Below are 25,010 nucleotides of genomic sequence, written 5' to 3'. Positions count from 1 at the left end.
AAAAAAACTACTGTTCACGGGCGTGGTACTGTTCATCCGAAAAAAAAAAAAATTGGTCCCAAACGGTCTTAAGGTGTTTCAAAGTCAAGATGTTGGTTGAATTTCCGATTGCGATTGGAATTCAAAGGTTAAACTCGAGCAAGGTAGTTCGAGGGTTGATCGACTTTTGATAACCCATATCATAAGTTCAAGAATCGGGACGATTCTTTTTGAAGAAAGGGAGTATGATACGAATATGGCTACCATTTCATCTTAGACTATGTTCAATGTATTTTGTTCATTGTTTTTGATGTTAAACTATGTTCAATGTCTTTTCTTCAAGCCTTTGTATTTAGACTACAAGTAGTAGGGACTAGATTCAATGTTAGTTGTTATTTCTTCTAGTATAAATAGAGGTTATCATTTGTAATAGAGATGGAAGAGAGTATTGACATGGAAAAAAAAAAGATCGATGCGTTCGATAAAAAAAATGTTGGAGTTTGACGCGATCAAGCTTTAGCCCGAGTAATATTCAATAGGTCTTGAGTATTCTCACCATTACTCGTGTTATAGGTCTAGCACCGAGTAAATATCCCATTGACTTGAATTCGACCCATGAATTCAAGGCAAATATCCTTTTATTTTATTTTTCTATTAATCCGCTTCCGCCGTTTCGCATCATTGGTCTCCTTCTCATGGTTGGACTCTTTTAAATACTGATGAAGTATCAAAAAGTAATTCGGATCCAGGCGTTAGCGGCGAAATTTTTCGTGATGGGTCGGGTAAATTTCTAGCTACATATTACTTCTTTTATGGTTCATGTTCCTTTATTAATTTTGAACTCATAACTCCCCTTGCGGATAGGTCGAGCGTGCCAGGAAACTAAGACTGGATAAAGTAATTATTCGATAATTACCTTTACATTCAACTTATAAATGAGGACAAACTTGTGAACAATAATCTAGTACAAAGATCTTATTAAAGACGGGGGTTGGATAATTAAACTAGAGCATTCGTATACGGAAACTAATTATGGAGCTAACGATTGACTCGCTAATTAAGGGGCCATCTCAAGCACTACTCCAATCCTTCTAGAGACTATTCACCATTTAATAGTTAGCTAGTTCTCGAGGTTCACCCCTCATAATGTACAATGTAATTGTACAAAAAAAAGGTTGTGGTTTTTACATATGGATCTTACTCACATATGAATTTTACAATATTAGCCTCTTTATTTTTTCATTCCCTCCCCGAGTTAATTTTTTTCTCCCTCCCCTCATCTTCTTACACCACCTTCGTTCAATCGTTGGCAAACCTTGTTCCAAATGACCTCGGTCTCTTCCCCCCTCCCTCTGCCCTGCATTCCCCCACCCTCTCCTACACTCCCCTCTCGATCCGAGAACCACCGACCACCATACCTGGCCACAACAAACCACCGACCATCAACGACCCTCTCCAACCACCACAAACTCATACCACCCTCCGTGCCAGCCACCACAAGTCCTAAAGAACAAAAACTAATCATATTTTGAATCATAAAGAAATCTGTGATATCAATGCATCTGGAGTTGCAATGTTACAGTATAAAGCTATATGACAGACTAAATTCCTTTTGAGCATGAAAGATACATATGGGTACATTAATGCTTTAAGATTGTTTGCAGAATTGTAGGCAATACAAAATTAGTCCTAATAATTCAAATTGTTTGTCACGACGTACGAGATACCCCCAAACTCTATACAAACCAAAAACCACATCTAGCCTGACATTCCTAACATAAACAATTGATGGAGCTAAGATTAAGACTTGAAACATGTATAGGCTTATCGGAATGTTTTTGGGGCCCTGTGCATAGTTTCAAAAATAGGCCCCAAAAATATTTATATTACCTCAAATATGATGTAAATCTGTAAAAAGCTACCAAAAAAACTCGTAATAAACGCAAGTTTTTTAGGCGAAACAAGAAACTCTTCATTTTCTATTATATAAAAACACTACTCCTCTAAATAACAAGAAGGGATATTCTCTCGTGTACCCCTGAACTTTTTCGTTTTCTATGGTGTACCCCTCGTTTTTCGCAAAAAAACTTTGACCGACAATAATTCTCTATTACGAGTTTAGAAAACGGTAATTTTTTTTTTCCAAACCAATTATCTCGTCAAGGCCTTCAATTTGAAAAAAAATTCACCGCTTTTTGAACTCTTAGCCGGTAGTTATGGTTGGTCAAACATTTTTTAACGAATAAACTTTGACCGACCATAATTCCCGACTACTAGTTGAGATGTCGGTGAATTTTTTCTTTCAAACGGAAGACCTCTTAAAGACGGTCAATTTGGAAAAAAATGTTATCGTATTCTGAACTTGTAGCCAAGAGTTATTGACGGTCAAAGTTTTTTTGCATGAAAAGAGGGGTATATCATAGAAAATGAAAAAGTTGAGGGGTACAGGAGAGAATATCCCTAACAAGAAATAATGTGGGTGGAACCAAGGATGTATAGGAAAGAATCATGCACTGAAACCACTGCGACAAACTATGTTCTCTGATGTTATCTCGCGCTATATACTATACATATGCAACATACGGAATTTTAGACCAAACAAACTGAAAAGGTAACTAAGTGATCTTGATGAATGACGTAAAAACATATGATAATTATTTAATAGTATAGATTTAAAAGATAAAAACGGAAAATCAAAACAAATCAAGTACTTGAAATCTCAAATACTAGGCCACTCTTTAAAAGAAAAATTAGTATAAGTGGTTTACGTGCGTGCCTACAATACGTCAAAGGAATCGTAAATTATTCTGAAAACAAAGCATAAACAATCAAACAATTAATTGGAAACAACAAAAAAGGCAACACAATAATATTGGCTCCCATATTGTAGGCATTTCTTCCTTTAATCCTCCTCCTCCCTCCATAATCATACTTTGTCGGAATTTTATTTCTTTCCGATCAACCTTTTTTATTCATTCATCTTCCTTCCTTTATTATTCTCTTTAATCACCTCCTTATCTTTTCGGTTAGTCTTTCATTTCAATCTGTATTAATTATGATTATGTAATTTTCATTTTTTTTATATGTATGCTTATAAAATAATTGTGAATTTTGTTCCGCATTTTGCATTTGAGACGATTTTGTAACGTTTAATCCGTTACCCCCTCCGCCTCAATCATTTGTTTATTTTTTATACGGTAGACGGAGTATTAGTTATGTAATTGAACAGGACATTAGATATTTTGTGAGATCAATCTATCAACAATTGAATAATTTAATGAGAAATGTCATATATTGTTGAGAATTTGAGATTTTGATAGGGTTTTGTTTGTTTGTTTGTTTGATTGTTGGTTTGTGATTCAGAGAAAAGAACATTTCGGTGGTGGTTGTGGAGGATTGAGGGGAGGAAATGTCAGGTCCTAGAAGAAGTATCTCGTCGTCGTCGTCTCATTCCAGGAATAAAGCTATAGAGAACGGAGGCCCTTCTGAACCGCCTAAAAAGCCCCTCAGTTCCCAACGATCTTTGTATGATTCTCTTTTTTTACCTTCTTTGTGGAATTATGTGTTTGCATTTGCATTTAATGTTGTTGGTTTTAAGTGTCAATTGTCAAAATTCCCGCACTTATGATTAAGGTTTGGGAGCGAGGTTTTAATGGAGATAGGGTGTTGAAGGACGGGTTGTTCTGTAATATGGGTTGATACAAGCCAACTGTTATTATCGCGGAGATGTAGGAAATGTGTAATAGTGATCAGAAATCAAATATTGTCAATCTTCATTTATGGTGTTTGAGTTTCGCTGTAGGATGGAATTCCTCATATTTTTCTGACTTCACAAACCTATTACAGCATGTCAGCATCCATGGCCCTTTCATATTTAGTTTGCTGCATACTTATTAGACGCGTGACAATGTGGAATGTTGTAACGAATATACAGCATAAATCTTGAAAATAAGGAACCTACCTGTCTGAAATAAATTAAAGTGACACTCAGGGGTTGTTGTAGGCCTAGCTAAAGCCCCTGCTCCAGCTTCAATGTATGCTGCTACTAATGCGTATCATTATTTTCGTATGAGGCAATCAACGTCTTTAATCTTTTATAAGGACGTTTCTTTGGTGGGCCATATTTTTATTGGTATAGTGAGGTTACGGGAGACTTCTGGATCATAGGAGAGTTGGCTTTTGTCTTGTGGGCGAATTTGTTCATCAGTAAAGTTGTCTACAAAAGTAATTATGAAGACAAATGGAATTAAGCTTAGTGAAGGATGCAACAATTTGAAGTTCTTCTAAGTAATGATATCATGATATTGCTGTATGCTTAGCTCGCTTGTAAGACGAGGAAGAGCTTGAAAATGCAAACCTCAATGTAGATTCTTCAGCTCACCTTCGAAAGGCTAATACTTAATACATGCAGGGGCTTAACCGGGGAGAGAACAGTGAAGCGATTGCGACTGTCAAGGGCTCTTACTATTCCCGAAACTACAAGTGTACATGATGCTTGTAGGCGAATGGCTGCTCGTAGAGTAGATGCCGTATTGTTAACAGATTCGAATGCTTTACTCTGTGGGATCCTTACAGATAAGGTTCATTGTCACTCTTCCTTGAGCATTAGCTTGTTGACAGTTAATCCTTGTTATGTTTCATGCTGTATTTGCATGGTTTCCTATTTCTAACTCAATCTGTGTGCTACATCAAGGATATTGCTATAAGAGTAATAGCTAAAGAGCTAAATCTTGAAGAGACACCTGTTTCAAAAGTGATGACCAGAAATCCTACATTTGTTCTTTCCGACACTTTAGCTGTGGAAGCATTGCAGAAAATGATTCAAGGTAGGATAACATCAAAGCTCTTTAAGTTTATCAACTTCTCGTATTTGGTTGCAATTTAGAAGGTAATCTGATCCTGATGATGTCTTTGCAGGAAAATTTAGACATCTACCAGTAGTGGAAAATGGGGAGGTTGTAGCTTTACTTGATATAGCAAAATGCTTGTATGACGCTATTGCACGTATGGAAAGGGCTGCTGAGAAAGGTAAAGCTATCGTGGCAGCTGTTGAGGGTGTTGAAAAGAACTGGGGTTCATCAGTCTCTGGTAAGTTTAGAGTAAAATCTATGAAATTGTGTTGATGCAAAATAATTCGGTTGCTGTTTATGGTTCCTTTTAGGTTATTTCATCCATTTTTTTTTCTTGTTTTCTGATGATTATGTTTCAGTTGTTTCGCTGAATGTTGGCTATATTTTGCTGCTTACAGGACCCAACACGTTCATTGATGCATTGAGGGAGCGCATATTCAAGCCTTCTTTGTCTACAGTTCTTTCTGAGCATTCAAAGTAGGTAATGTCTCTTGTTTTATGGACGTTTCATTTGGCATATTATGCCTTTAAATTACTGTTATCTAACAAACTTGGATGGTATTTTGTCAGGATCATAACAATATCACCAACTGACACCGTTTTATCAGCAGCGAAAAAGATGCTTGAATATAAGTTGAGCTGTGCTATCGTGACTGTAGAGAATAGACCAAAGGGAATCTTGACGTAAGTATCTAGAATAACAGTAGCCAGTGTCAACGATGCTTCAGTGTGCATTGGGTGCATTTTTTTGGTTCTTTAATTGGATTCTTTGGCCTTTGGAAACTTGGTGTAATGCACAATTTCAATTTCTTACAACATTACCCCAGTGCCTCAATGGCTCCCGCAACTTGCGGGGTAAGGGGGAGGTCGGATGTACGAAGTCTTACCCTTGTGTTAGTAACACAAAGAGACTGTTTCCGAATGACCCAAGATGAAAATTGCGTCGAAAACTACATCGAATGACTGATACTTCACAATAGAAAGAAGCGCAGTCACTTCAATGGGCCATTTTGCTTTATTCCATCAATTTCTTAATGACGTTTATTTACTGTCTTTGCGATTTTGACAGCTCCAAGGATATATTAATGCGGGTAATTGCGCAAAACCTTCAGCCGGATACTACTCTTGTGGAAAAGGTAGTGAATGAAACTCTCCATGGATTAATGCGTATTTGATTTTTCTAAACGGCAACAATTCCATCTATATTTTGTTGCTGAAGTTTCTCTAATTTAATATTTTCTGCTCTTTCCACATTTGTGCAGGTCATGACGCCCAATCCAGAATGTGCAACTGTCGACACACCTATAGTTGATGCTTTGCACAACATGCATGATGGAAAATTTTTGCATTTGCCAGTAGTTGACAGAGGTATATTTCATTTGATGTAATTTGTTTTGTAGTGGCTATGGTATATACCGCATTTCTCACAGTTTTGCGTTACTTGGGGCAGATGGAGGTGTTGTTGCTGTTGTTGATGTGATTCACATCACCCATGCGGCTGTTGCCACTGTGAGTCTGCTTGCCCTTTTCTGTATGATGCATAGATGCCTTTACTAAATTTTAAGCTTGGATGTCCAAGCATATTAACTGCCCATTTTCTTCAGTCATTTGTTCTGGTCTGATTGTCTTTGCCATCTGTGTGTACTTCTTAAATTCACCTGTGATGGAGAAACAAACTTTTGATGCCTTTACAATGTCGATTCAAGGATCTATGGAGTGATTCTTTTGGTTGTAAAATTCTTGCCCTACCTCTTTTGGCTTGGAAGATCACTTGTTATGTACGAGTATTATTTTGGCCATGTCAAGATATAGGCTTGAGCTGCTTTTTCTTATGAAGATCTTTGCTTCACTTCTCTTTGTTGAAATGCTGATGAAATAAGCATATAACCGATTTGTTTTAGATAGTTGAAGCTTATGATAATCAGTCAGGACAGTCACCACTCACCAGTGGTAAATGTGTTTTGTTGTCTTCTATGATGTAGGATATCTATAACTGTGCAAATATTTTTCTTTATGATTCATCACCTTTCCTATTTATCTGACAATTAGGTTGGAAATACTGGCGGTGTAAATACCGAGGCTACAGCAAGTATGATGCAAACATTTTGGGATTCTGCCATGCAATTGACACCTGCAGATGATGATGATGACTCAAGGAGGTAACATCCGATTTTGTGACGTGATGCAATTCTGGAATGTTCTTGAAATATATTTGATTTTTTTTTTCTTTTAATTTTTTTTATTCCAGTGAAGAATCTCAGAAACTGGCATCTGAAAGTGGTGAGACAGGGAGATCCTTTCCCAGTTCATCATTGCAGCCAAATACCTTTGCCTTCAAAATTGAAGACAAGAGAGGCAGGATGCATCGCTTCACATGTGGTGAGTACTGGGGGTTATTTTATTACATTTATCTTTTGTTTTATTGAGATGTAACCTAAGCGACAATATTGGTGGTTGTAATTCAGATACCCGGAGTTTAGCGGATCTAATCACTTGTATACTTCAGAGAGTGGGTGATGATATTGATCGCGATCATCTACCACATATTTTGGTAAATATGGGCTTTCTCATTAAACTCTTTTCAGTTCAGTAGTAATTCTTGATTTTATGTTTCTGACATGTGCTTGAAGATATGCTTACTTGTGACTGCATGCTGCAGTATGAAGATGAAGATGGTGACAGAGTAGTACTGGCTACTGACGTTGATCTTATAGCAGCTGTAGATCATGCTAGGTCAGCTAGTTGGAAGGTAATGCTGAATATATTTTTATGGATCTAAGAAGAGTGTTTCAGTTTCCTTCTCCAATGGAGCCAAATTAAAAACTAGATATCCTTCGGTAATGGAGTATGATGAAATCAAGTATAATGGCACAAGTAGTAGTCATTCCACGTAATTTTCAATATAGTATATAAAGTGCTCCAAACCTGTCAGTGCAGCACGCAGCATAACAATTTTCTAATTAGCCACCTTCTGTTCAAAGAGAATTCCATAAACCAGATTAGGACTCCCCATTGCTATTGGACGAGGTCAAACATAGTAAAAAGTTTTGGGGAACAAGATCAGCAGTAAGCATGTTAGACTCGCATAATAGGCATTGGATAACTAAGCTCTTTCCTACTTTTAGCTTTGGCAAGTCACCAAATTAGAGCATTAATTTACACATTGCCTCTATCAAGGTTCTTGTAGATCGAACTGGGCAAGGGTTTATATTTATGCAGCTATACCACTGCTATGCTAGAAGTTGGTCTCTGCTGAACACACTAGTCAGAAAGGATAGTTATTATCCTACTAGTTAGCAAAGACGTAGTTGTCCAGTAGGAATGTAAAACATTTGATTTGGTCCTTTTTATATGTCTGTGTGACTGTGTGTATTTTGTGCTGTTGCGGTACTCAAACAAAGATTAGAGTGAATTTTTAGTCCTAATGAAGTTGTCCAACTGGCTTACTGACCTTTAGAGCATACCTGCCTTATCTAATATACATTTTGTTACATGAAACGTAATTGGGGCTGTTTACTGTCCCTTTGTGCTGTTAGCACATGGAAATATTGTGTATGCCCGAGATTTGTAGGATCCCTTGAGGCATTGGGGTAATTTTTTTTGGTTGTTTAAAGAGGTTCGCCTATCTGTTATAGAAAAATCATGTTATAATGATGATAGGGTTGAAAGTATTCGCCTATCTATTTTTTTTTGTTGCTAAATCCTATATATAATGTTTATCCTCAAACATTGTTTTTCAACAGGGATTAAGACTTCATCTTGATTTTTCGGGATCACGCACTCGTTCTGGGTCTCTGAGTCTGGACTATGCTCAGACTGATGCATGGGCAACTGCGTACAGTGGGGTTGCAGCTGGTGCAGCACTTGTTGCCGGTTTGGGTGTGCTGGCGTATATGAAGAGAAATGGTTGATGGATTAACTTTAATCGAAACATTGAAGCTCATGATTCTTGAATGTTTTTACTTGTTACCACTTACCAGAATATGGTCCAACCTCAATGGTTATAACATATAAGTGGGCAATTGGTTGATTTTCTATTTTTGTTCAGGATTGAGAAGAGACTTGGACTAATTGTGTCTTTGTATAGGTCCACAACATAGGAGTATAACACCAACTTTCTTAACACAACCTCATTTGTAACACGGTGATTTGATTTGTACTGTTTTTGGAAGATGAATAACTAGTTTTAACCCGTGCAAAATTGCACGGGATTGCTTATTAAACTTGTTTTAAATACTGTTGACTAAATTACAAAATATTAAAAACGGAATTCTATAAATTATATTCTAAAGTTATAGTGTGTTATATAATTCCATATACACAAATTCTCGTTGAAAACGGGCATTATCCGTCATTAACTGAAATCGGATAGTGTCCTCTTACAATATGCAAGTGACACTATCCATGAGGTGCTCCATTTTCCCCTCACTTGCCCTCTCACGTGTCATATTGTGAGAGGAGCAATATCCGTCTTTAACTTGTGACGAATATTGCATGTCACAAATAAGACGCTTTGAATTATATAAACTTGTTACAAATATTGTAAAGTTTCTTTTGCCATGGCATATCAATTTCTTTATAAATTGGTTTGCTTTAATACCATTTGAATATTAAATATAGAGGAAAAAAATATACAGTAACGTATATATGTCTTATACAATAGTAAATATGGTACAAAGTATAATATAGCTAATGCCTAATAGATAAGAACTACTCTTCCTTAAGACGAAAATATCCATCATAACAATAAAATGGGTCAAATATTATCCATTGTACATATCATATAAATCTTTTACTGTTTCCTATATATTCTACTTTTGTCTTATTCTAACTATTTGACATATGTTAAATTTAAAACATATGCACCCGTCTAATATGAAAAATATGCATTTTTGTAGGACAAATATCATTTCACATGTTTATGTAAAGACAAACCTTTTACTTTGGGTCATGCTCATTCATGTACATGATTTACTCAATCATGGACATAAATGACCATTATACCCTTGTCACTTTTACACCCTCATTTCCATTTTTTCTTAATCTTCCCAAATGACAGCCCAACTCTGTCAAACCACCAGGCTCCCCCACCACTGCCTCCAGCACCGGACCACCCCTCTCACCGGACCACCCAACTCACCGGATTGATGTTTGGTTTTCCTGAAAAAAATCTCACTGGAAAATTTTCTTGACCTTGCAAGACCTTCGGGAATCTATTGATTCCAAAATGCCTCCTAATTAATTGGATGTGTCAATGATCTAAACTCACCAACATTTGTTCTCCTTAACCGAGTATGGAGGAACTTTGATGATCAACTTGTCCAGGTTCATTATCTAGCATGTTCTTACGTTAGCAGAAGCCCTAATTTCATTAATCTCCCTAATTTGATATAACATCGTTAATAAATTAAATAAATTAGAATCATTACTTATTGACATGAGAATTAGCGTCCATAAATTAATCGAACCGGATTTGATTTAACTTTGTGGATTTGATTAATTTTGTAAGGGAGAGAATTAGAGAGAATTTGCGTAGAGAGAATTAGACAAAGGACATACTATGGAAAAATAATGAAAAAAAGTACATGAATAAGTAAAACCCGTACATGAATGAGCAACTACGTTTACTTTTCCTAAACATTATACATTTATGCTTTTGAGTTTTGTCTTATACATCACACATGGAGTATTTAGCATGTCTTAAGTTTAAGAGCAAAACAAATCTTAAATTTAAGACGGAAAATACTCGTATTAAATTAGAATTTTCGCTATTTAATAGGCCCTAAATGCCATAAAACGGCACATTAGCCATTTCCCACCCAACTTACCAGTCTACCACCACCTCAAGTCCTCAATATCTCAACTCATTCCACTTGAAAAGTTGTTCAGTTCACATAACAAATTCGAGACAAATTAACAACTAACCATAACTCTTACACTCCTAGTCTTTACCCACACCATCTCTCGCTAGACATATTTTCATTCCTTCCTTCAAAACTCAAAAGTTATTCCATATTAAACATCTCTCATTAATTTATTTTTACTGCCCCTGTCTTATAAATTATTCTCAAAACTAAACTTAATTTTTCAATTGATTAAATTTCAATAATCTTATATATTAACACCTCCATATTCATGTCGAGGATCCACACATGTACCCCTGGTTGTCGACAAAGGCGATAGTTACTTGTGATTTAGGATTTTATATTATATTTGCTCAAATATAATTATCTTTTTTCATAACTGTTTTTTAAAAAAATCCAGGTTTAAATTTTTTTTGTAGGTATATTTCTACTCTCAAATCTAACTCATACAAATTTTCTTGTTTAGCAAATCTTTTACTTATTTTAATAAAAAAATTTTAAAATTTTTTCTGTGGTGTATTAATTTATGTGATGTGTGAATTATTAATTTAAAAGAATAATTTGATGAATGAGTTTGATCAAATTATTATTCTCTTTAATTGTGCAATTTCTTTCTCCAGCATAGCATGTGATATCGCTCGGATGGAATTCAACATAGTTGTTTATTAAATATTAATTTGTTAATTGTTTTACATTATGTAGTTAAATTGAAATTTTGTGTGATTAATTGGATAAGTCAGATTATTTTTCTGATTAATTTATCGGCTTAATTAATTGTTTAACACTAAGATTAGGGTCCGCGTTTTTGGTTGCACAAATCTGGGCACTTGCGGTATAATTCATTATAAAAAAATTTATTGTACTTTATTATTATCGTTATTTTTTTTTTTTTGAAGAAAAATGCCTAAAGGCATTACTCAATTAATAAACGATCAAAAGTAACAGCAGCGTTGACAGAAGGTGGAAACCCATCCTCCCATATCACTTTACCTACGGCTCGTGGAACACAATGAGCTAAACCATGAGCGACACAGTTATTGACTCGACTTACATAAGACCAAATAACAGACTCAAAGTTGAAACTAAAAGAAATAATATCATCTAATAATTGATGGAACATGCTCCGTCCTAGCTGCTTATCGCGAATGGCTTCAATCACTGGCAAACAATCGCTTTCGATTTCCACTTTGCGAATCCCACGTGCAGCTGCTTCTTCCAGGCCATCCAAGATTGCGGTAGCTTCTGCAAACTTAACATCCCAGCTCCGATTCCTCCCAATCGATACACCCCACATCACCTCGCCCTTATTGTCTCGGCAAACAATACCCGTACCCACTCCCTCTCCCTCCTTCACTCCAGCGTCGACATTAATTTTGGCAAAACCCATACGCGCCGGTCTCCACCCTGACTCCTCATCCCCCCGAGTACTCCCCCGTTTATAAGCCAACCCCTCAGACCGCACACCCCCATCCCCAACACCTTCCATAGCCACGTCCCTTGCCCTTCTCACAACATCCTCCGGAGCCACCATCGCATTATCAAAAATTACCTTATTGCGGTGTTCCCAGATAGCCCAACAACCAATCATCAACATCGCTCCCTCATCCATGCCTAGATTCCTCCAGCACCCCTCCACCCATTCCTTCACATCCCCACCCAGTCCTTCGGTCACCTCTCCCAAATTCAAGCCATCCCAAACCCATTTAGCCACCCCACAATCCCGAAACAAGTGAAGACTAGACTCTATATTTGAATTACAAAAAGAACAAAGAGAGTACTCACCTCCAACTCGGGCAGCAATGTTGGCTCGTGTTGCGAGTGCTTCACTACACAGTTGCCAGAAGAAGAGCTTCACACGGGGCCAGACCGAAAGTTTCCAGAGCCGATTCCACAACCATTTCCCGCTAGCCCAATCAGAACCGCCAGCCATATCTCCTAGTTCCCCGACCAACATCTTATACGCACTCCGAACCGAATACAACCCACTCTTCTCAAGTCCCCAATACCAGATATCAGGAGGTTTATTAGGGCTAATTCGAATGTCATGGATTCGCTGCACTTCGAAGGGAAGAAAGAATTGGTTCAATTTGTCCCCATCCCACTCAGCAAGGTTCGGCATCATCAGCTCAGCAACCGTCATATTCTCATGACCGTGTGGACATGGCGATATGACACGGCCAGAACTTGAATTCGTAATCCACGGGTGACCCCACACTCTCGTCAACAGCCCATCCCCTATGCGTCTCCTCATTCCTCGTTCTAACACCTCCCTCGCTTCCAAGATTCCACGCCACGTATAACTAGGATTGTGGCCCAGTTCAGCATCCATAAAATCGACATTGGGGAAGTATTTTGCTCTCATGAGCCGGGTCCATAAGCTGCTCGGGTTGGTTAACAATCGCCACGCCTGTTTTCCAAGGAGAGCAAGGTTAAACTGTCTAAAGTCTCGGAACCCCATTCCCCCAACACCCTTTGGCCGCGCCATCTTCCGCCATGACACCCAGTGAATACCTCGCTTATCCTCGTTGTGACCCCACCAGAAGCGTGCTACTATAGCTCTTAACTCATCACAAAAATTTGCCGGAATTTTAAAAACACTCATCACATAGGTAGGGAGTGAATTGGCCACAGCCTTTATGAGAACCTCCTTACCAGCCCTAGACAAAATTTTTCCGCGCCAACCTTGTAATCTTTTGCTAAGTTTATCTCTAATAATATCAGTAAGCACCTTCTTAGAGCGGCCCACAACCGTCGGGAGGCCAAGGTAACGGGCGTGCTCCTCCACTTCCATCACGCCTAACCTAGCAGCCACAGCACTCCTTCGATCCCTCGGAACCCCTCTACTAAAGACAACCGTTGTTTTCTCCAAGCTAACCAATTGTCCAGAAGCAGCTTCGTATCGTCTCAAGATATTGTTCACCCCATCAGCTTCCTGTAACGTTGCCTTCACAAAGAATATACTATCATCAGCAAAGAGGAGATGGGATATGGTCGGTGCCGCAGCTGAAATACGAATCCCATGCAGCGATTGATTTTCGACCGCTCTCCGTAGCATGTTCGACAAAGCCTCGACACACAGAAGGAACAGATATGGGGATAAAGGGTCGCCTTGTCTCAATCCTCGACTAGGCCGAAACTCAGTCGAGGGAGACCCATTGATCAATACCGAGAAGGTCACAGTTGTAACGCAAGCCATGACCCGTTGAGTCCAACTCGTATCAAACCCCATCGTCATCAAAACCCTTTGAAGAAAGACCCATTCCACCCTATCATAAGCCTTCGCCATATCAAGTTTCAAGGCCATGTACCCATCCGTCTGTCTACTATTCTTCATAAAGTGAAACATTTCAAAGGCTGTGAGGATGTTGTCCGTGATCAGCCTACCCGGGGTGAAAGCGCTCTGGTTCTCCGACACAACATCACCAAGGAACATCTTCAGACGATTAGCCAAAACTTTCGACACTAACTTATAGACCACATTACATAGGCTAATTGGTCGAAAATCCCTTATTTTATCTGGCGCCTTCTTCTTCGGTATAAGCACTATGTTGGTCATATTGAGCCGTTCAGGGCTCTCATTCCCACGCAGAATCTCCAAAACCGAACCAGTGACCTGTGGGCCAATTTCGTGCCAATAGGACTGAAAGAACAGACCGTTCATTCCGTCGGGACCCGGTGCTTTGAGGGGATGCATTTGGTTAAGAGCTTCCACCACCTCTTCCTCGCGATAGTCCATTCTTAGCATACCATTCATCCTATCCGTGACCCTCCCCTCCAAACCCGATAGCACATCATCAAAGTTCGTTGGCTCAGCTGTCTGAAAAAGCTCCTCAAAGTAATCCACCGCCACTCTCTCAACCTTCTCTTCCTCTACACATTCCCGCCCTTCATCATCAATAAGGAGTGGTATAAAGTTCTTTCGCCTGCGTTCACCTGCTTTGGAGTGGAAAAACTTAGTATTCCGATCCCCATCTTTCAGCCATAATGCTCGGGATCGTTGCCGCCAATATTGCTCTTCTTGTTTATATAATACTGCAATCTCCGCAATGAGTTTTCTTCGTTTTTGAACCGCGGCTTCCGATCTATCCCCTTCATTAAGACGGGTCAATTGTTTACGCTTCACTTCTAAGCCTCGATTAATTTTGCCAATACTAATTTTCTTCCACGCTTGAAGTTCCTTAGCGCAAGCCTTGATCGTAGACACCAAGTCTCCCTGCCCCTTAACCACTCCTCTACAGACGTGAGATAGGAGGGAAGACGAGATGTAGGTTCCGATTCGAGCAAGTATGGGTTGGGGAAGAGGGATGTGAGGAAGCGTAAATACTATTGTGTAAAAACTTAGACGGAGCTATTCTTGATTTACGTATAAAATCTAAGCGTAAATATTTACGTACAAATTGGTTTTTATAGAAATTAAATTCAGATTCTTTGTGGTGGGTCCCACCTTTAATTTTTTTATTTTTTAAAAAAATGTTGAATGTGGTGACGTGGATGAAGGAGGAGGGGTTAAATGTTCTTCTATTTATTAAGATAAGATCCTATAATTTGATTGGCAGTTTTAATTTATAAGGATGACCAAAGTTAATAAATTTGAGAATTTGCGCATTATGTTTCATCACGAGAAACAACCCCTGCTAGTTATAGAGTTGTGACTTGGGACTAGGGATGGCAATGGGTAGGGTCTGGGTAGGGTCCGCCTAGACCCGGACCCGACCCGAGATTTTCCCTTTGGACCCGTGCATTCACCCGGACCCATGAAGGGTCTAAAATTTGAGGACCCATACCCGGACCCTATGGGTAAGGGTAGGGTCTGGGTCTACCCGCGGGTCCGAGTTTCAGCCACTTTAGTAACAAGATTAACAGCTATGGGGTCTATAATATTAAAAAAAAATTCATACTACTTTACCATTATGAGTTTATTAATCTGTCGTTAATGGTGGTTGTCGATTGCCGGCTATTAGAGAGCTGGTTGTCAGTCGCGTATTAGTGCTGTGGTGGTGGTTTTCTTGTGTCAGTGGTGGAGTGGTGGTATTGTCAGAAGAGTTTGGTTGGGTTTTATCACTTTATGGGATGAGGGAAGAGAAATAGACTTTAGTTGGGTTTCTACAGTTTGCCAGTATGAATTCAGAAAAGTTGTAATTTTGATTTTTTTTCTTTAATAAAGGGTCTAAGGGTCGGGTATGGGTCTCATAACTTAGATCCGGACCCGGACCCTAAATATTTTCTTAAGACCTATACCCGACCCATACCCATTGGGTCTGAAAAAATGAGACCCATACCCGACCCGTTAGGGTCCGACCCTCAGGGTCTGGGTCGGATCCCCGACCCACTGCCATCCCTACTTGGGACTGTCCTCTAATTTTACTGTAGATTTAAAGACATTTTTCTTGCTCATTTTTATTTATTTTGAAAGGTGTAAGCACCAAAAGAGTATAATAAGTTAATAACAAATCAACAATAATAATGCAGGAGAGGGGGTTGAATTTCACTTTTTTTTTTTTGTCAAACTAAAGAGGTTTAATTACTCCAATTGAAATTTGAGGATAATATCTCACGATGAGACAAAGTAAGAGGTCCGATTACTATTTTTGCGAAAAGTAATGATCAATTGAACATGGTTAAAGATATAATGGATACCGTTTATCATCAAAATATTGACAAACAAAGAATCACTTTAGGCTCACAGTGAAAAAAAAGTAAAAAGAAAATCACATAACGACGAGTTTGGGTCGATTACCGTTCATGTCAGGTCATCATCGGTTATCAAGTCGGGTCCAGCCCGGTTCAGGTCTAATGCTGGGTCAAGTTATCAACATACATTTTATCTTATATAATTTAGTTTTGGATGGGTAATTTTATATCTAACAATGTACGCTGTATCACTATATCAACTTTAGTTTTAAGTGAAAAATTTGAGATAATGTCAAGTTTGTTCAATTACAATTATTAAGCTTATCGAGTCACCTGCTGGGTTGAGTCAATATCGGGTCAACGGTCAGGTTTGGATTGAAACAAGGATATCGATTATCGATTTAATCCCAGGTAAAGTCAATTTCGATTCACCTAATTTTCGGATCTTAGAGGATAGGATAACTAAAGTCATGTTATGACTTTTTCGTTAACAACAGTACAAGGGATATTGGCTCCTCCTTTAAAACCGTCTAGTTTAACAATATGTTTTTTTTTTTGGATATTCTATATGGTACCCCCTCAATTTTTCGACTTTCTACATGGTACCCCTACACTTTTTAAAACATACATGGTACCCATAATTGTCGTCATTATCACTAAGTGTACCCCTAAACTTTATTTTTCGTCAATTAAACTAAGTTTTAGGCGTTAAGTGATTACTTGGACGCGTAACCAAGCTTGTCATTTATCATCCCATGACATAATGACTCTATTAGGCTCAATATCCATCTTTGGACATGATAATTTGGCAAAGAATAAATAAATTTTCTGTCAAAAAGTTTTTAGCCCATTTAACCCATATATATCAATAAATATTAGGATCGAGATGGATATTGAACCTAATAGAGTCCTTATGTCATGGGATAATAAATGACAAGTTTGGTTACGCGTCCAAGTCATTACCTAACGCCTAAAACTAAGTTTAATTGATGGAAAATAAAGTTTAGGGGTACACCTAGTGATAATGAAAACAATTAAGGGTACCATGTATGTTTTAAAAAGTGTAAAGTGCAAAATGTGTAGAAAATCGAAAAATTAAGAAAGTGCCGTGTAAAAATATCTTTTTTTTTTTTTTTTTTTTTTTTTTTTTTTCAAATGACGGTATTATGTTGCAGGTGAGAATCATTCTATCACTAAAGTCAGTCTTGTTTTGTCAAATAATGCGTAGGATCCGATATACTGAATTACTGATCCCACTCTCTCAATAACGACCGGCCGGTTCATCATCTATTGCCTCCGTCGGGCCTACCCACCTACCGCAGCACCTCCCCAAATCGAAATAAAAGCGTCACGTTCAATTGATTTCTAGGGTTTACTCCCTTTATCAATTTTGATTGATCATCCGCCTATTACTTCATCACTGTAATTCCTTTTACTCCTTTTCCTTACTCTTAATTCTCTTAATTTATTCGTTATTCTTCACTTAATGCTTTGAAAACCCTAATTTCTGAAATCATCTAAGTGAATTAGGAGGTTTCCTTTTAATTACTTATTTTTCTGGGTTAATTAAGGTTTCCCTTTAATGACTTGTTTTATGGGGTGAATTAGTAGCTTTTTAGTGTAAATTAATAGTAATGTATTTTAGGTATGCATTGTGTGTATTTAATTGTGAAGTAATTAGCTTCAATTGAGATTATCGAGGCGTAAACCGTAGCTCATGATGTAATTCCCTGCCTTATTTCTATGGTTAAGCTGCCTGTGATTTTATGCTGAGTGTGATACATGAATTAGTTAGTTAAGATCTGTATTGGTTCGAGGTATAAACGGTAGCTCATGAATTGATTCCTTGCCTACTTTTCTGAGGTTAAGTTGTCTGTAATTATATGTGATGTAATACATGAAGTAGGTTTAGTTAAGATATGCATTGATCCGAGGTGTAAACTGTAGCTCCTGAAGTATTCCTTGCCTTTTTTTTCGAGGGTTAAGCCGCCTTATGATTATATGATGAATTTTGATACATAAAATAGGTTTACTTAAGATCTGCATTGATAAACACTTGTGGTTTATTCATAATTTAGTGAGTGTGATTATTACGGTTCTACCTTGAGTTATAAATCTTTATCCCATAATACTAAATATATTATTCTAACTATGATATGTCGATATATCATAAAATGCTCATTCATCTCCAATTTTTGTTTTCGTCATCTTAATAAGGTTTAAAGGAATGAATTGAAGACCGTGGGTATTATAAACCTTGTGGAAACAATTGAAGCAATAAAAGCTGAAATTGCAGATATGATTTTTGCGTCTACTGAAAGCAACTTTGACTCTACTCCTTGAGACTAATCAGGTCCAATATTCAAAGTAAAAAAAACAAAATAGAAAATGAGTAAAAAAAGAGGAAGAGCAGCAGTGGTAGTCCTAGGAGACATTGGTCGTAGTCCTAGAATGCAGTACCACGCTCTTTCTCTTGCTCGCCAGGCATCTCTCAAGGTAGATATTGTTGCATATGGAGGTTCTGATCCACACGCTGCTATTCTGGAGCACCCTTCCATTTTTATTCACAGAATGGCAGAATGGCCAAAATTCACTCAAAAACTGCCATGGGTGCTTCGTTGTATCATACTTTTGCTGAAGCCAGTATTTCAATTCATCGTGCTTCTATGGTATCTTTGTGTTAAAATACCAGCTCCAGATCTTTTTTTAGTGCAGAATCCGCCCTCTGTTCCAACGTTGATAGCTGTGAAATGGGCAAGCTGGTTAAGGCATTCTGTATTAATAGTGGATTGGCATAATTTTGGATATACTCTGCTTGGGCTTTCTCTTGGCAGAGGAAGCCGTTTTGTTGCAGTTTATCGCTGGTTTGAGAAGCACTATGGACAGCTTGCAGATGGTTCTCTTTGTGTCACTAAGGCAATGCAGCATGAATTAGCTCAAAATTGGGGAATCAAAGCCACTGTGCTGTATGATCAACCTCCTGAATTTTTTCATCCTTCTTCGTTGTTGGAGAAACATAAGCTGTTTCTCAAGCTGGATAAAGAACTAAGATATTGCGAGGGGATTCAAGATTGTATAAGCCATGAAGGCACAGATATAAGGACAAATGAGCAAAGTGATACTCTTTTTACAACCATTACTGGATCTGGCATTGCGGAGAAGCCACACCGGCCAGCACTTATTGTTAGTAGTACTAGCTGGACACCAGATGAAGACTTTAGTATCCTTTTGGAAGCTGCAGTCATGTATGACAGACGTGCTGCTGCACTCTTAAACGAGGATGATTCAGAACAAGAAGTTGTTTTTTGGGACAGAATGGACACTGGGAGACAATATATGTATCCAAGATTGTTATTTATAATAACAGGAAAAGGTCCTGAAAAAGAAATATATGAACAAAAGATAAAGAAGTTAAACCTCAGACGCGTGGCTTTCCGTACAATGTGGCTATCAGCGGAAGACTATCCTATGCTTCTTGGATCAGCGGACCTGGGGGTCTGTTTGCATACTTCTTCATCAGGATTGGATCTTCCTATGAAGGTTGTGGACATGTTTGGCTGTGGGTTGCCTGTATGTGCTGTCTCGTACTCATGTATAGAGGAACTTGTCAAAGTCGAAAGGAATGGTCTCCTTTTCTCGTCTTCTTCCGAACTTGCAGACCAGCTCTTAGCACTTTTTAAGGGATTCCCTGACAAATGTGATGTTCTCAGATCGCTGAGAAGTGGAGCTGTGGAAACAAGATCTTCTGCAGCTTGGGCAACTGAGTGGGAGGAGCATGCCCAACCTTTATTTTTAAAGGTTACATCTAAGGATTGCCGCTGATGTTACGTTCTTGAATGGTGTGGCTCCGGCTTCTACGTTCTTGTATGGTGTGGCTTCTGCTTCTTTGTTACTTCTATAGAGCTTTCATGTATAGGATCTTAGATTTGAATCCTGATTATACAAATTCCTTGCCATCACAAATTTTGGAATGAATTTTGGTGTTTCGGGAGTCGAGGATCGTTTTGGGTTAAATACAAATACTCATAAAGACAAACTCGCAGAATAATTTCTTATATCAATGGTTGGGGTCTGTTTAGCATGCTTAATATTTGGAGTCGTACCTCTTCGGAATATATTTTGATTTATCTTGTCCTTGAATAAATGATTTTGACATCGTCAGGAACTTTGTGAATTATTGTGGTGGTTATGCTAACGTTCGAATATTTGTTTCAGTTTCACCTATGTGATTAGTTGGTACACATTCAAGGTTTCATGTGTCGAAATTCTTTTAAACGGTGTGCTAAATTTGTCGGTTCCTAAAGCAGAGGTCGATAACGTTTCTGTTTCCTTAGTAAAGAGATTCATCTTTCTCGTATTTGTTAGTTAGGCAATACAAATACTTGAGAAAAAACAACAAAAATGGGTGCAAGGGAATGTAGAGCCTTTTGTGCTCTCCTTTTAGATGAACAATACTGTAATAAAAACAAATGATAGTCGTCTGCTCCTCGTCTATTTATACATTGCCTGCCTCGGTTTCATTAAGTTTTTTCTAAATTTTTCGCAAGGTAGTGTGCCATCGGTTGGGAAGACATGCTCTGAGTCAATTCTCCGGGAGCTTTAACCTAAGTAGGTGTCGGTAAATCTTTAGTGTTTTTCTTGTTAAAACCAGCCGATGTGTTGCTCTCACTCTGAAGTTTTTGCTTATAGAGTAGTTGATAAGTAAATGGTGAAACTGAAAATTTAAACTATGGCATTAGAGCTTTAATCTTGTCATTATGGTATATATTATTTTTTCCCTTATGCATGCAGGGGCAGATCTAGGATTTCAAGTAGGAGAGCACAATTTTTTTTAATACATTATCTTCCATTTAAAAAAAAAAAAGCAATATTTACTTCGCTAAATCCATAAATTAGTGTTGTAAAGTGGAAAAATAATCGGATCTTTTATAAAATTTTTTGCTTGCTATAATCTTAAATGTAATCGATAAATAATTTCTCTTGTCATAAGATAAAAATATAAAATAGTATCTATTAGAATAATTATCACTAGTGTTTCAATGGTTGAGACTAGATTAATAAGACATCACTATTTTATTCATAGATCAAGGGTTCGATTCATGTGCCAAACAATTTTTGACTATGAAATACTTCCTCCATTCCATTCAATTCTATATGTTTGCTTTTGAAAACGAGCATTAATATACATGTATAAAGCAAATATATAGAATACGTGTATACTGTTTTTAACAAAAAGGTTGACACTAGGAATAGAACCTGCGACCATCTAATTGCTTGACAAGGTTCCTACCAACTGAGCTCCCATAGTCCCATCTTTTCTTGCTTCACTATGAGACCTATACATATTAATATCGGAAAATTCACGTGGTACCCTCGAACTTTGTCATTTTTCATGTGGTACCCAACTTTTTAAGTTTGTGCACATGATATCCTTGAGATTTGATTTTCAAGCACAACGTGCCCTTTTTATCGTTCTTAAAATTTTCAATTGAGCACAAATCATAAACCAGAAATCGGAATTGACTAATTTTTTTTTCCAAATTGATGACCTCTTCGAGATCTACAGATTGATAAAACAAAAATGGTCATTCAAAAATTTAAAATCGAAGATATGGTTAATTTGAGATTTTCGATAAGAAAAAACCGTATAAAATGTCGGTCGACATTTTTTTTTCTCAAATCGTATATTATGGCGAAATAATCATTTTAGAAAAAAGATTTTGCCGAATCTGAATTCCGGTCTAGGAGTTATGCTCATTTGAATTTTTTTATAGCAACAAAAAGGGCATGTTGTGCATAAAAATGAAACATGGGGGTATTATGTACATCAACTTAAAATATTGGGTACCATGTGCAAAATGGTAAAGTTTAGGGGTACCACGTGAATTTTCCGTATTAATATTTACAACCACATGGTGGGCACGTGCCCACCCGAACCCCCTAGATCCGCCCCTGTATGCATGATGTCAAAGTCGTACTCCACTGGCAATTAGTCTTTAGTTTTTTTGGGGGTAAAACGTTTTTTGGGAGAAAACTTATATTTAGCCTATCATCTTAAACTCAATATTTGGCGGTTCACCGGTGAGTGAGCAGCCATAAATTGGTTATGATGGAAGATGTTACATCTAATAAGACCCAATTTCAATGTGAATATAATTGTCTCATCCACAATCTTTGTTGTTAGGAAACAGTAAACTCAACACTGAGTTAGAAGATAGACACTATGTCAATCTATATGTTACTCAAACACTTTTAGAAGTATTCGACACGGGTGCGTGTCCAAGTGTCAGACACAGCTAATTTTATGAAAAGTATGCAAATTTGGCTTAAAATGAGGTGTCCAAGTGTCATATCAATGTCCGAGTGTCGATTGTCGAACACGGGTACATGAGGGAATAAGAAGAGTTGGAGTAACATAGATGTCAAGTATTCCATAAATCTTTTAACGATGTCTTTGTAACACCCCATGAGTTTGACTGTTTGAGAGTAAAGTTGTTCTATATCGGCAAATTAAGGGACTTGTAATATGTTTATAAGGGTTTGCTCTCTAGTTTATCCAAGTTCTTCATTTCTCAATAGTTTACAATTGTTCATTGGGTTGTAATTGGAAGACAAGAAGAAATTCATCTTCCATTATTATCCAAGCTTGTTCATTTCCCCTTAGTTGATACAATTTCTCTCTTATTTACATCTTGTTTTCATTTGTTTACATTTCTCATATTAATTAATTACTCTTTGTTCAAGTCACCATGTTGTTTGTCATTGTTCATATGCTATTGTCTTTTGTTGTTAATTTCTCCTCTATAATCATGGGTGAGTAGTCTTATCTAAGGTCATGGGGGATCTTGGGTGATTAAAGGGGATGAATTTGGGTTGTTAACCTTTTAAATTGGGTAATTAATTGGTCTTACTCTTGTGCATATGAAGTGCTCGATGAAATGTTTGAACGAAAGTTTGAGTCTTTTATTAGCATGTTTAACTTATCTTGGTGCATTATGCTATTGGATGTTTTTAGAAGTGTTTAATGAGATGCTTAAATGAAAGTTGGAGCCTTTCTTAGACATATTTGATCCATCTTGGTGCTTATGCTATTAGATAATCTTTATGCATGTTTGTGATGAGTTTGTCTCAACTAAGTGAAAGCTTGTTTGTAAACCCTTACTCTCATGCCTATGAAATGTTTGATGGATTGCTTAAATGAAAGTTTGAGTCTTTCATTATCATGTTTAGTTTATCCTAGGTCAAAAGCCAATGGAAGGCCTATATGGCATGGTCGAGACGCGTTTTTCTTACTAAGTAAATGCTTGTTGGTTAACTCTAATTGACTAAGAAATTAGGATCAATCATAGACCTTTATCATTACCCATTTCTTGTTAACAATCTTCTCTTTCCCAACTTCCCCAAGTGAACCCAAAGACCTTAGTTTTCATTCATTTGAGTAGTAAAGAATTTCGTTTAGTTTAGTCATTTATCTTGTTTGCATCTTAATTTATAATCAACCAATCTTGCTCTTGTTTGACTAAAATAGGATTTGAACCGATTAAGTATACACCCCGCCATCCTTGTGGTTCGATCCCGATTTGTACTACTAAATTGGGTAATTTATAAATAGTTTTTGATAAGGGTGTGACGACTTTACCCTGCGATCAACTATGAAATGAAGTATACACCTCTTGAAAAGACGTGTTTGGCCCGAGTCTGGGCCACAAAGAAATTAAGACATTACATGCTTAGCTACAATGTGAGTGTCTACTCCAAAATGAATCTGATCAAGTACTTGTTTGAAAAACCAGTGCTAAATGGAAGAATGTCGAGATGAACCCTCATGTTATCAGAGTTCGATCTCAAATATGTACCTTTAAAAGTGATCAAGGGAAGGGCGGTTGCCGATTTCCCCGCCGAAAATCCAATCGAAGAAACGGAAGTTATCGACACTTAGTCATTTCCCGAGGAAAACGTGGTTCACGTCGAGAATGATATTTGAGATTTGTATTTCAATGGAGCATCGAATTATATGGGATATGGAGTAGGCATATTTCTTATCTCGCCAACAGGTGAATGTTGGAATATGTGTCCTCCGACAATAATGCGATCACAACTGTCGATCATGATGATCACATGTTTAAATCTCATTTTAAGAATACATGTGGGAAGTAATATTTTACTGTCAACTGGTCCACACATATCGGTAATGATTGGCTGACTAGAGTTTGACATTATTGTCGTGCGACGGTGGTGATCAGTTGATCCCCTTAGGTCATACCTAAAGGGTAACACTCTTAATTGATTATTTAATTGATCGTATGTCGATACGGGTTAATTAAATTGCTTAAAATTGACGGATGATTTTGTGAGTTTTATTGACGTGTCTTATTGTAATTTGATTAAATAAAGATACGGTCTAAGTAATCAAATTGTTTTATTACTTGGATAAAATTATTGTTTACGAAACAATTGAAACTGAATGAATAATTTATTATAAATACAAGACGTTGTGATTTATAATTGATAAACCATTTTTGGTACGAGTAATTATGAATTACTAAGTCGATTTTTGTACATGACGTATTTTTATTAATACGTTGATTTTTAATATGTTAAAAATACATTGCATTGTGACATGTCATGTAACATGTAACATATGACAAATTGACAAATGACAAAATATAAAATGGACCTCCCATTT

The 25,010-nt window shown here is 37.4% G+C and overlaps 2 protein-coding genes across 2 annotated transcripts; both read left to right on the top strand.

The window, feature by feature from the left end:
• The first annotated feature begins 2,764 nt into the window (after window positions 1-2,764).
• LOC141653369 (CBS domain-containing protein CBSCBSPB1-like) lies at window positions 2,765-9,044 on the top strand. Its single transcript, XM_074461104.1, has 15 exons — window positions 2,765-3,004; window positions 3,343-3,504; window positions 4,391-4,559; window positions 4,673-4,805; window positions 4,897-5,067; window positions 5,228-5,306; window positions 5,400-5,513; window positions 5,899-5,965; window positions 6,092-6,197; window positions 6,280-6,338; window positions 6,879-6,988; window positions 7,078-7,208; window positions 7,295-7,380; window positions 7,489-7,578; window positions 8,573-9,044. The coding sequence occupies exons 2-15, from the start codon at window positions 3,389-3,391 to the stop codon at window positions 8,738-8,740; spliced, it is 1,599 nt and encodes a 532-aa protein (XP_074317205.1). The 5' UTR covers window positions 2,765-3,004; window positions 3,343-3,388; the 3' UTR covers window positions 8,741-9,044.
• An 8,475-nt stretch (window positions 9,045-17,519) lies between these two features.
• On the top strand, window positions 17,520-20,538 carry LOC141653368 (UDP-glycosyltransferase TURAN). The gene is made up of 2 exons (XM_074461103.1): window positions 17,520-17,746; window positions 18,542-20,538. Exon 2 carries the CDS (start codon window positions 18,713-18,715, stop codon window positions 20,144-20,146), a length of 1,434 nt encoding a protein of 477 aa, XP_074317204.1. The 5' UTR covers window positions 17,520-17,746; window positions 18,542-18,712; the 3' UTR covers window positions 20,147-20,538.
• The last annotated feature ends 4,472 nt before the right edge of the window (window positions 20,539-25,010 follow it).

This window comes from Silene latifolia, chromosome 4 (assembly GCF_048544455.1).
Source record: "Silene latifolia isolate original U9 population chromosome 4, ASM4854445v1, whole genome shotgun sequence".
NCBI classification, from domain to species: Eukaryota; Viridiplantae; Streptophyta; class Magnoliopsida; order Caryophyllales; family Caryophyllaceae; genus Silene; species Silene latifolia.
The sequence above is the reverse complement of the archived record's forward strand: the minus strand, read 5'-3'. Positions and strand labels throughout refer to the sequence as shown.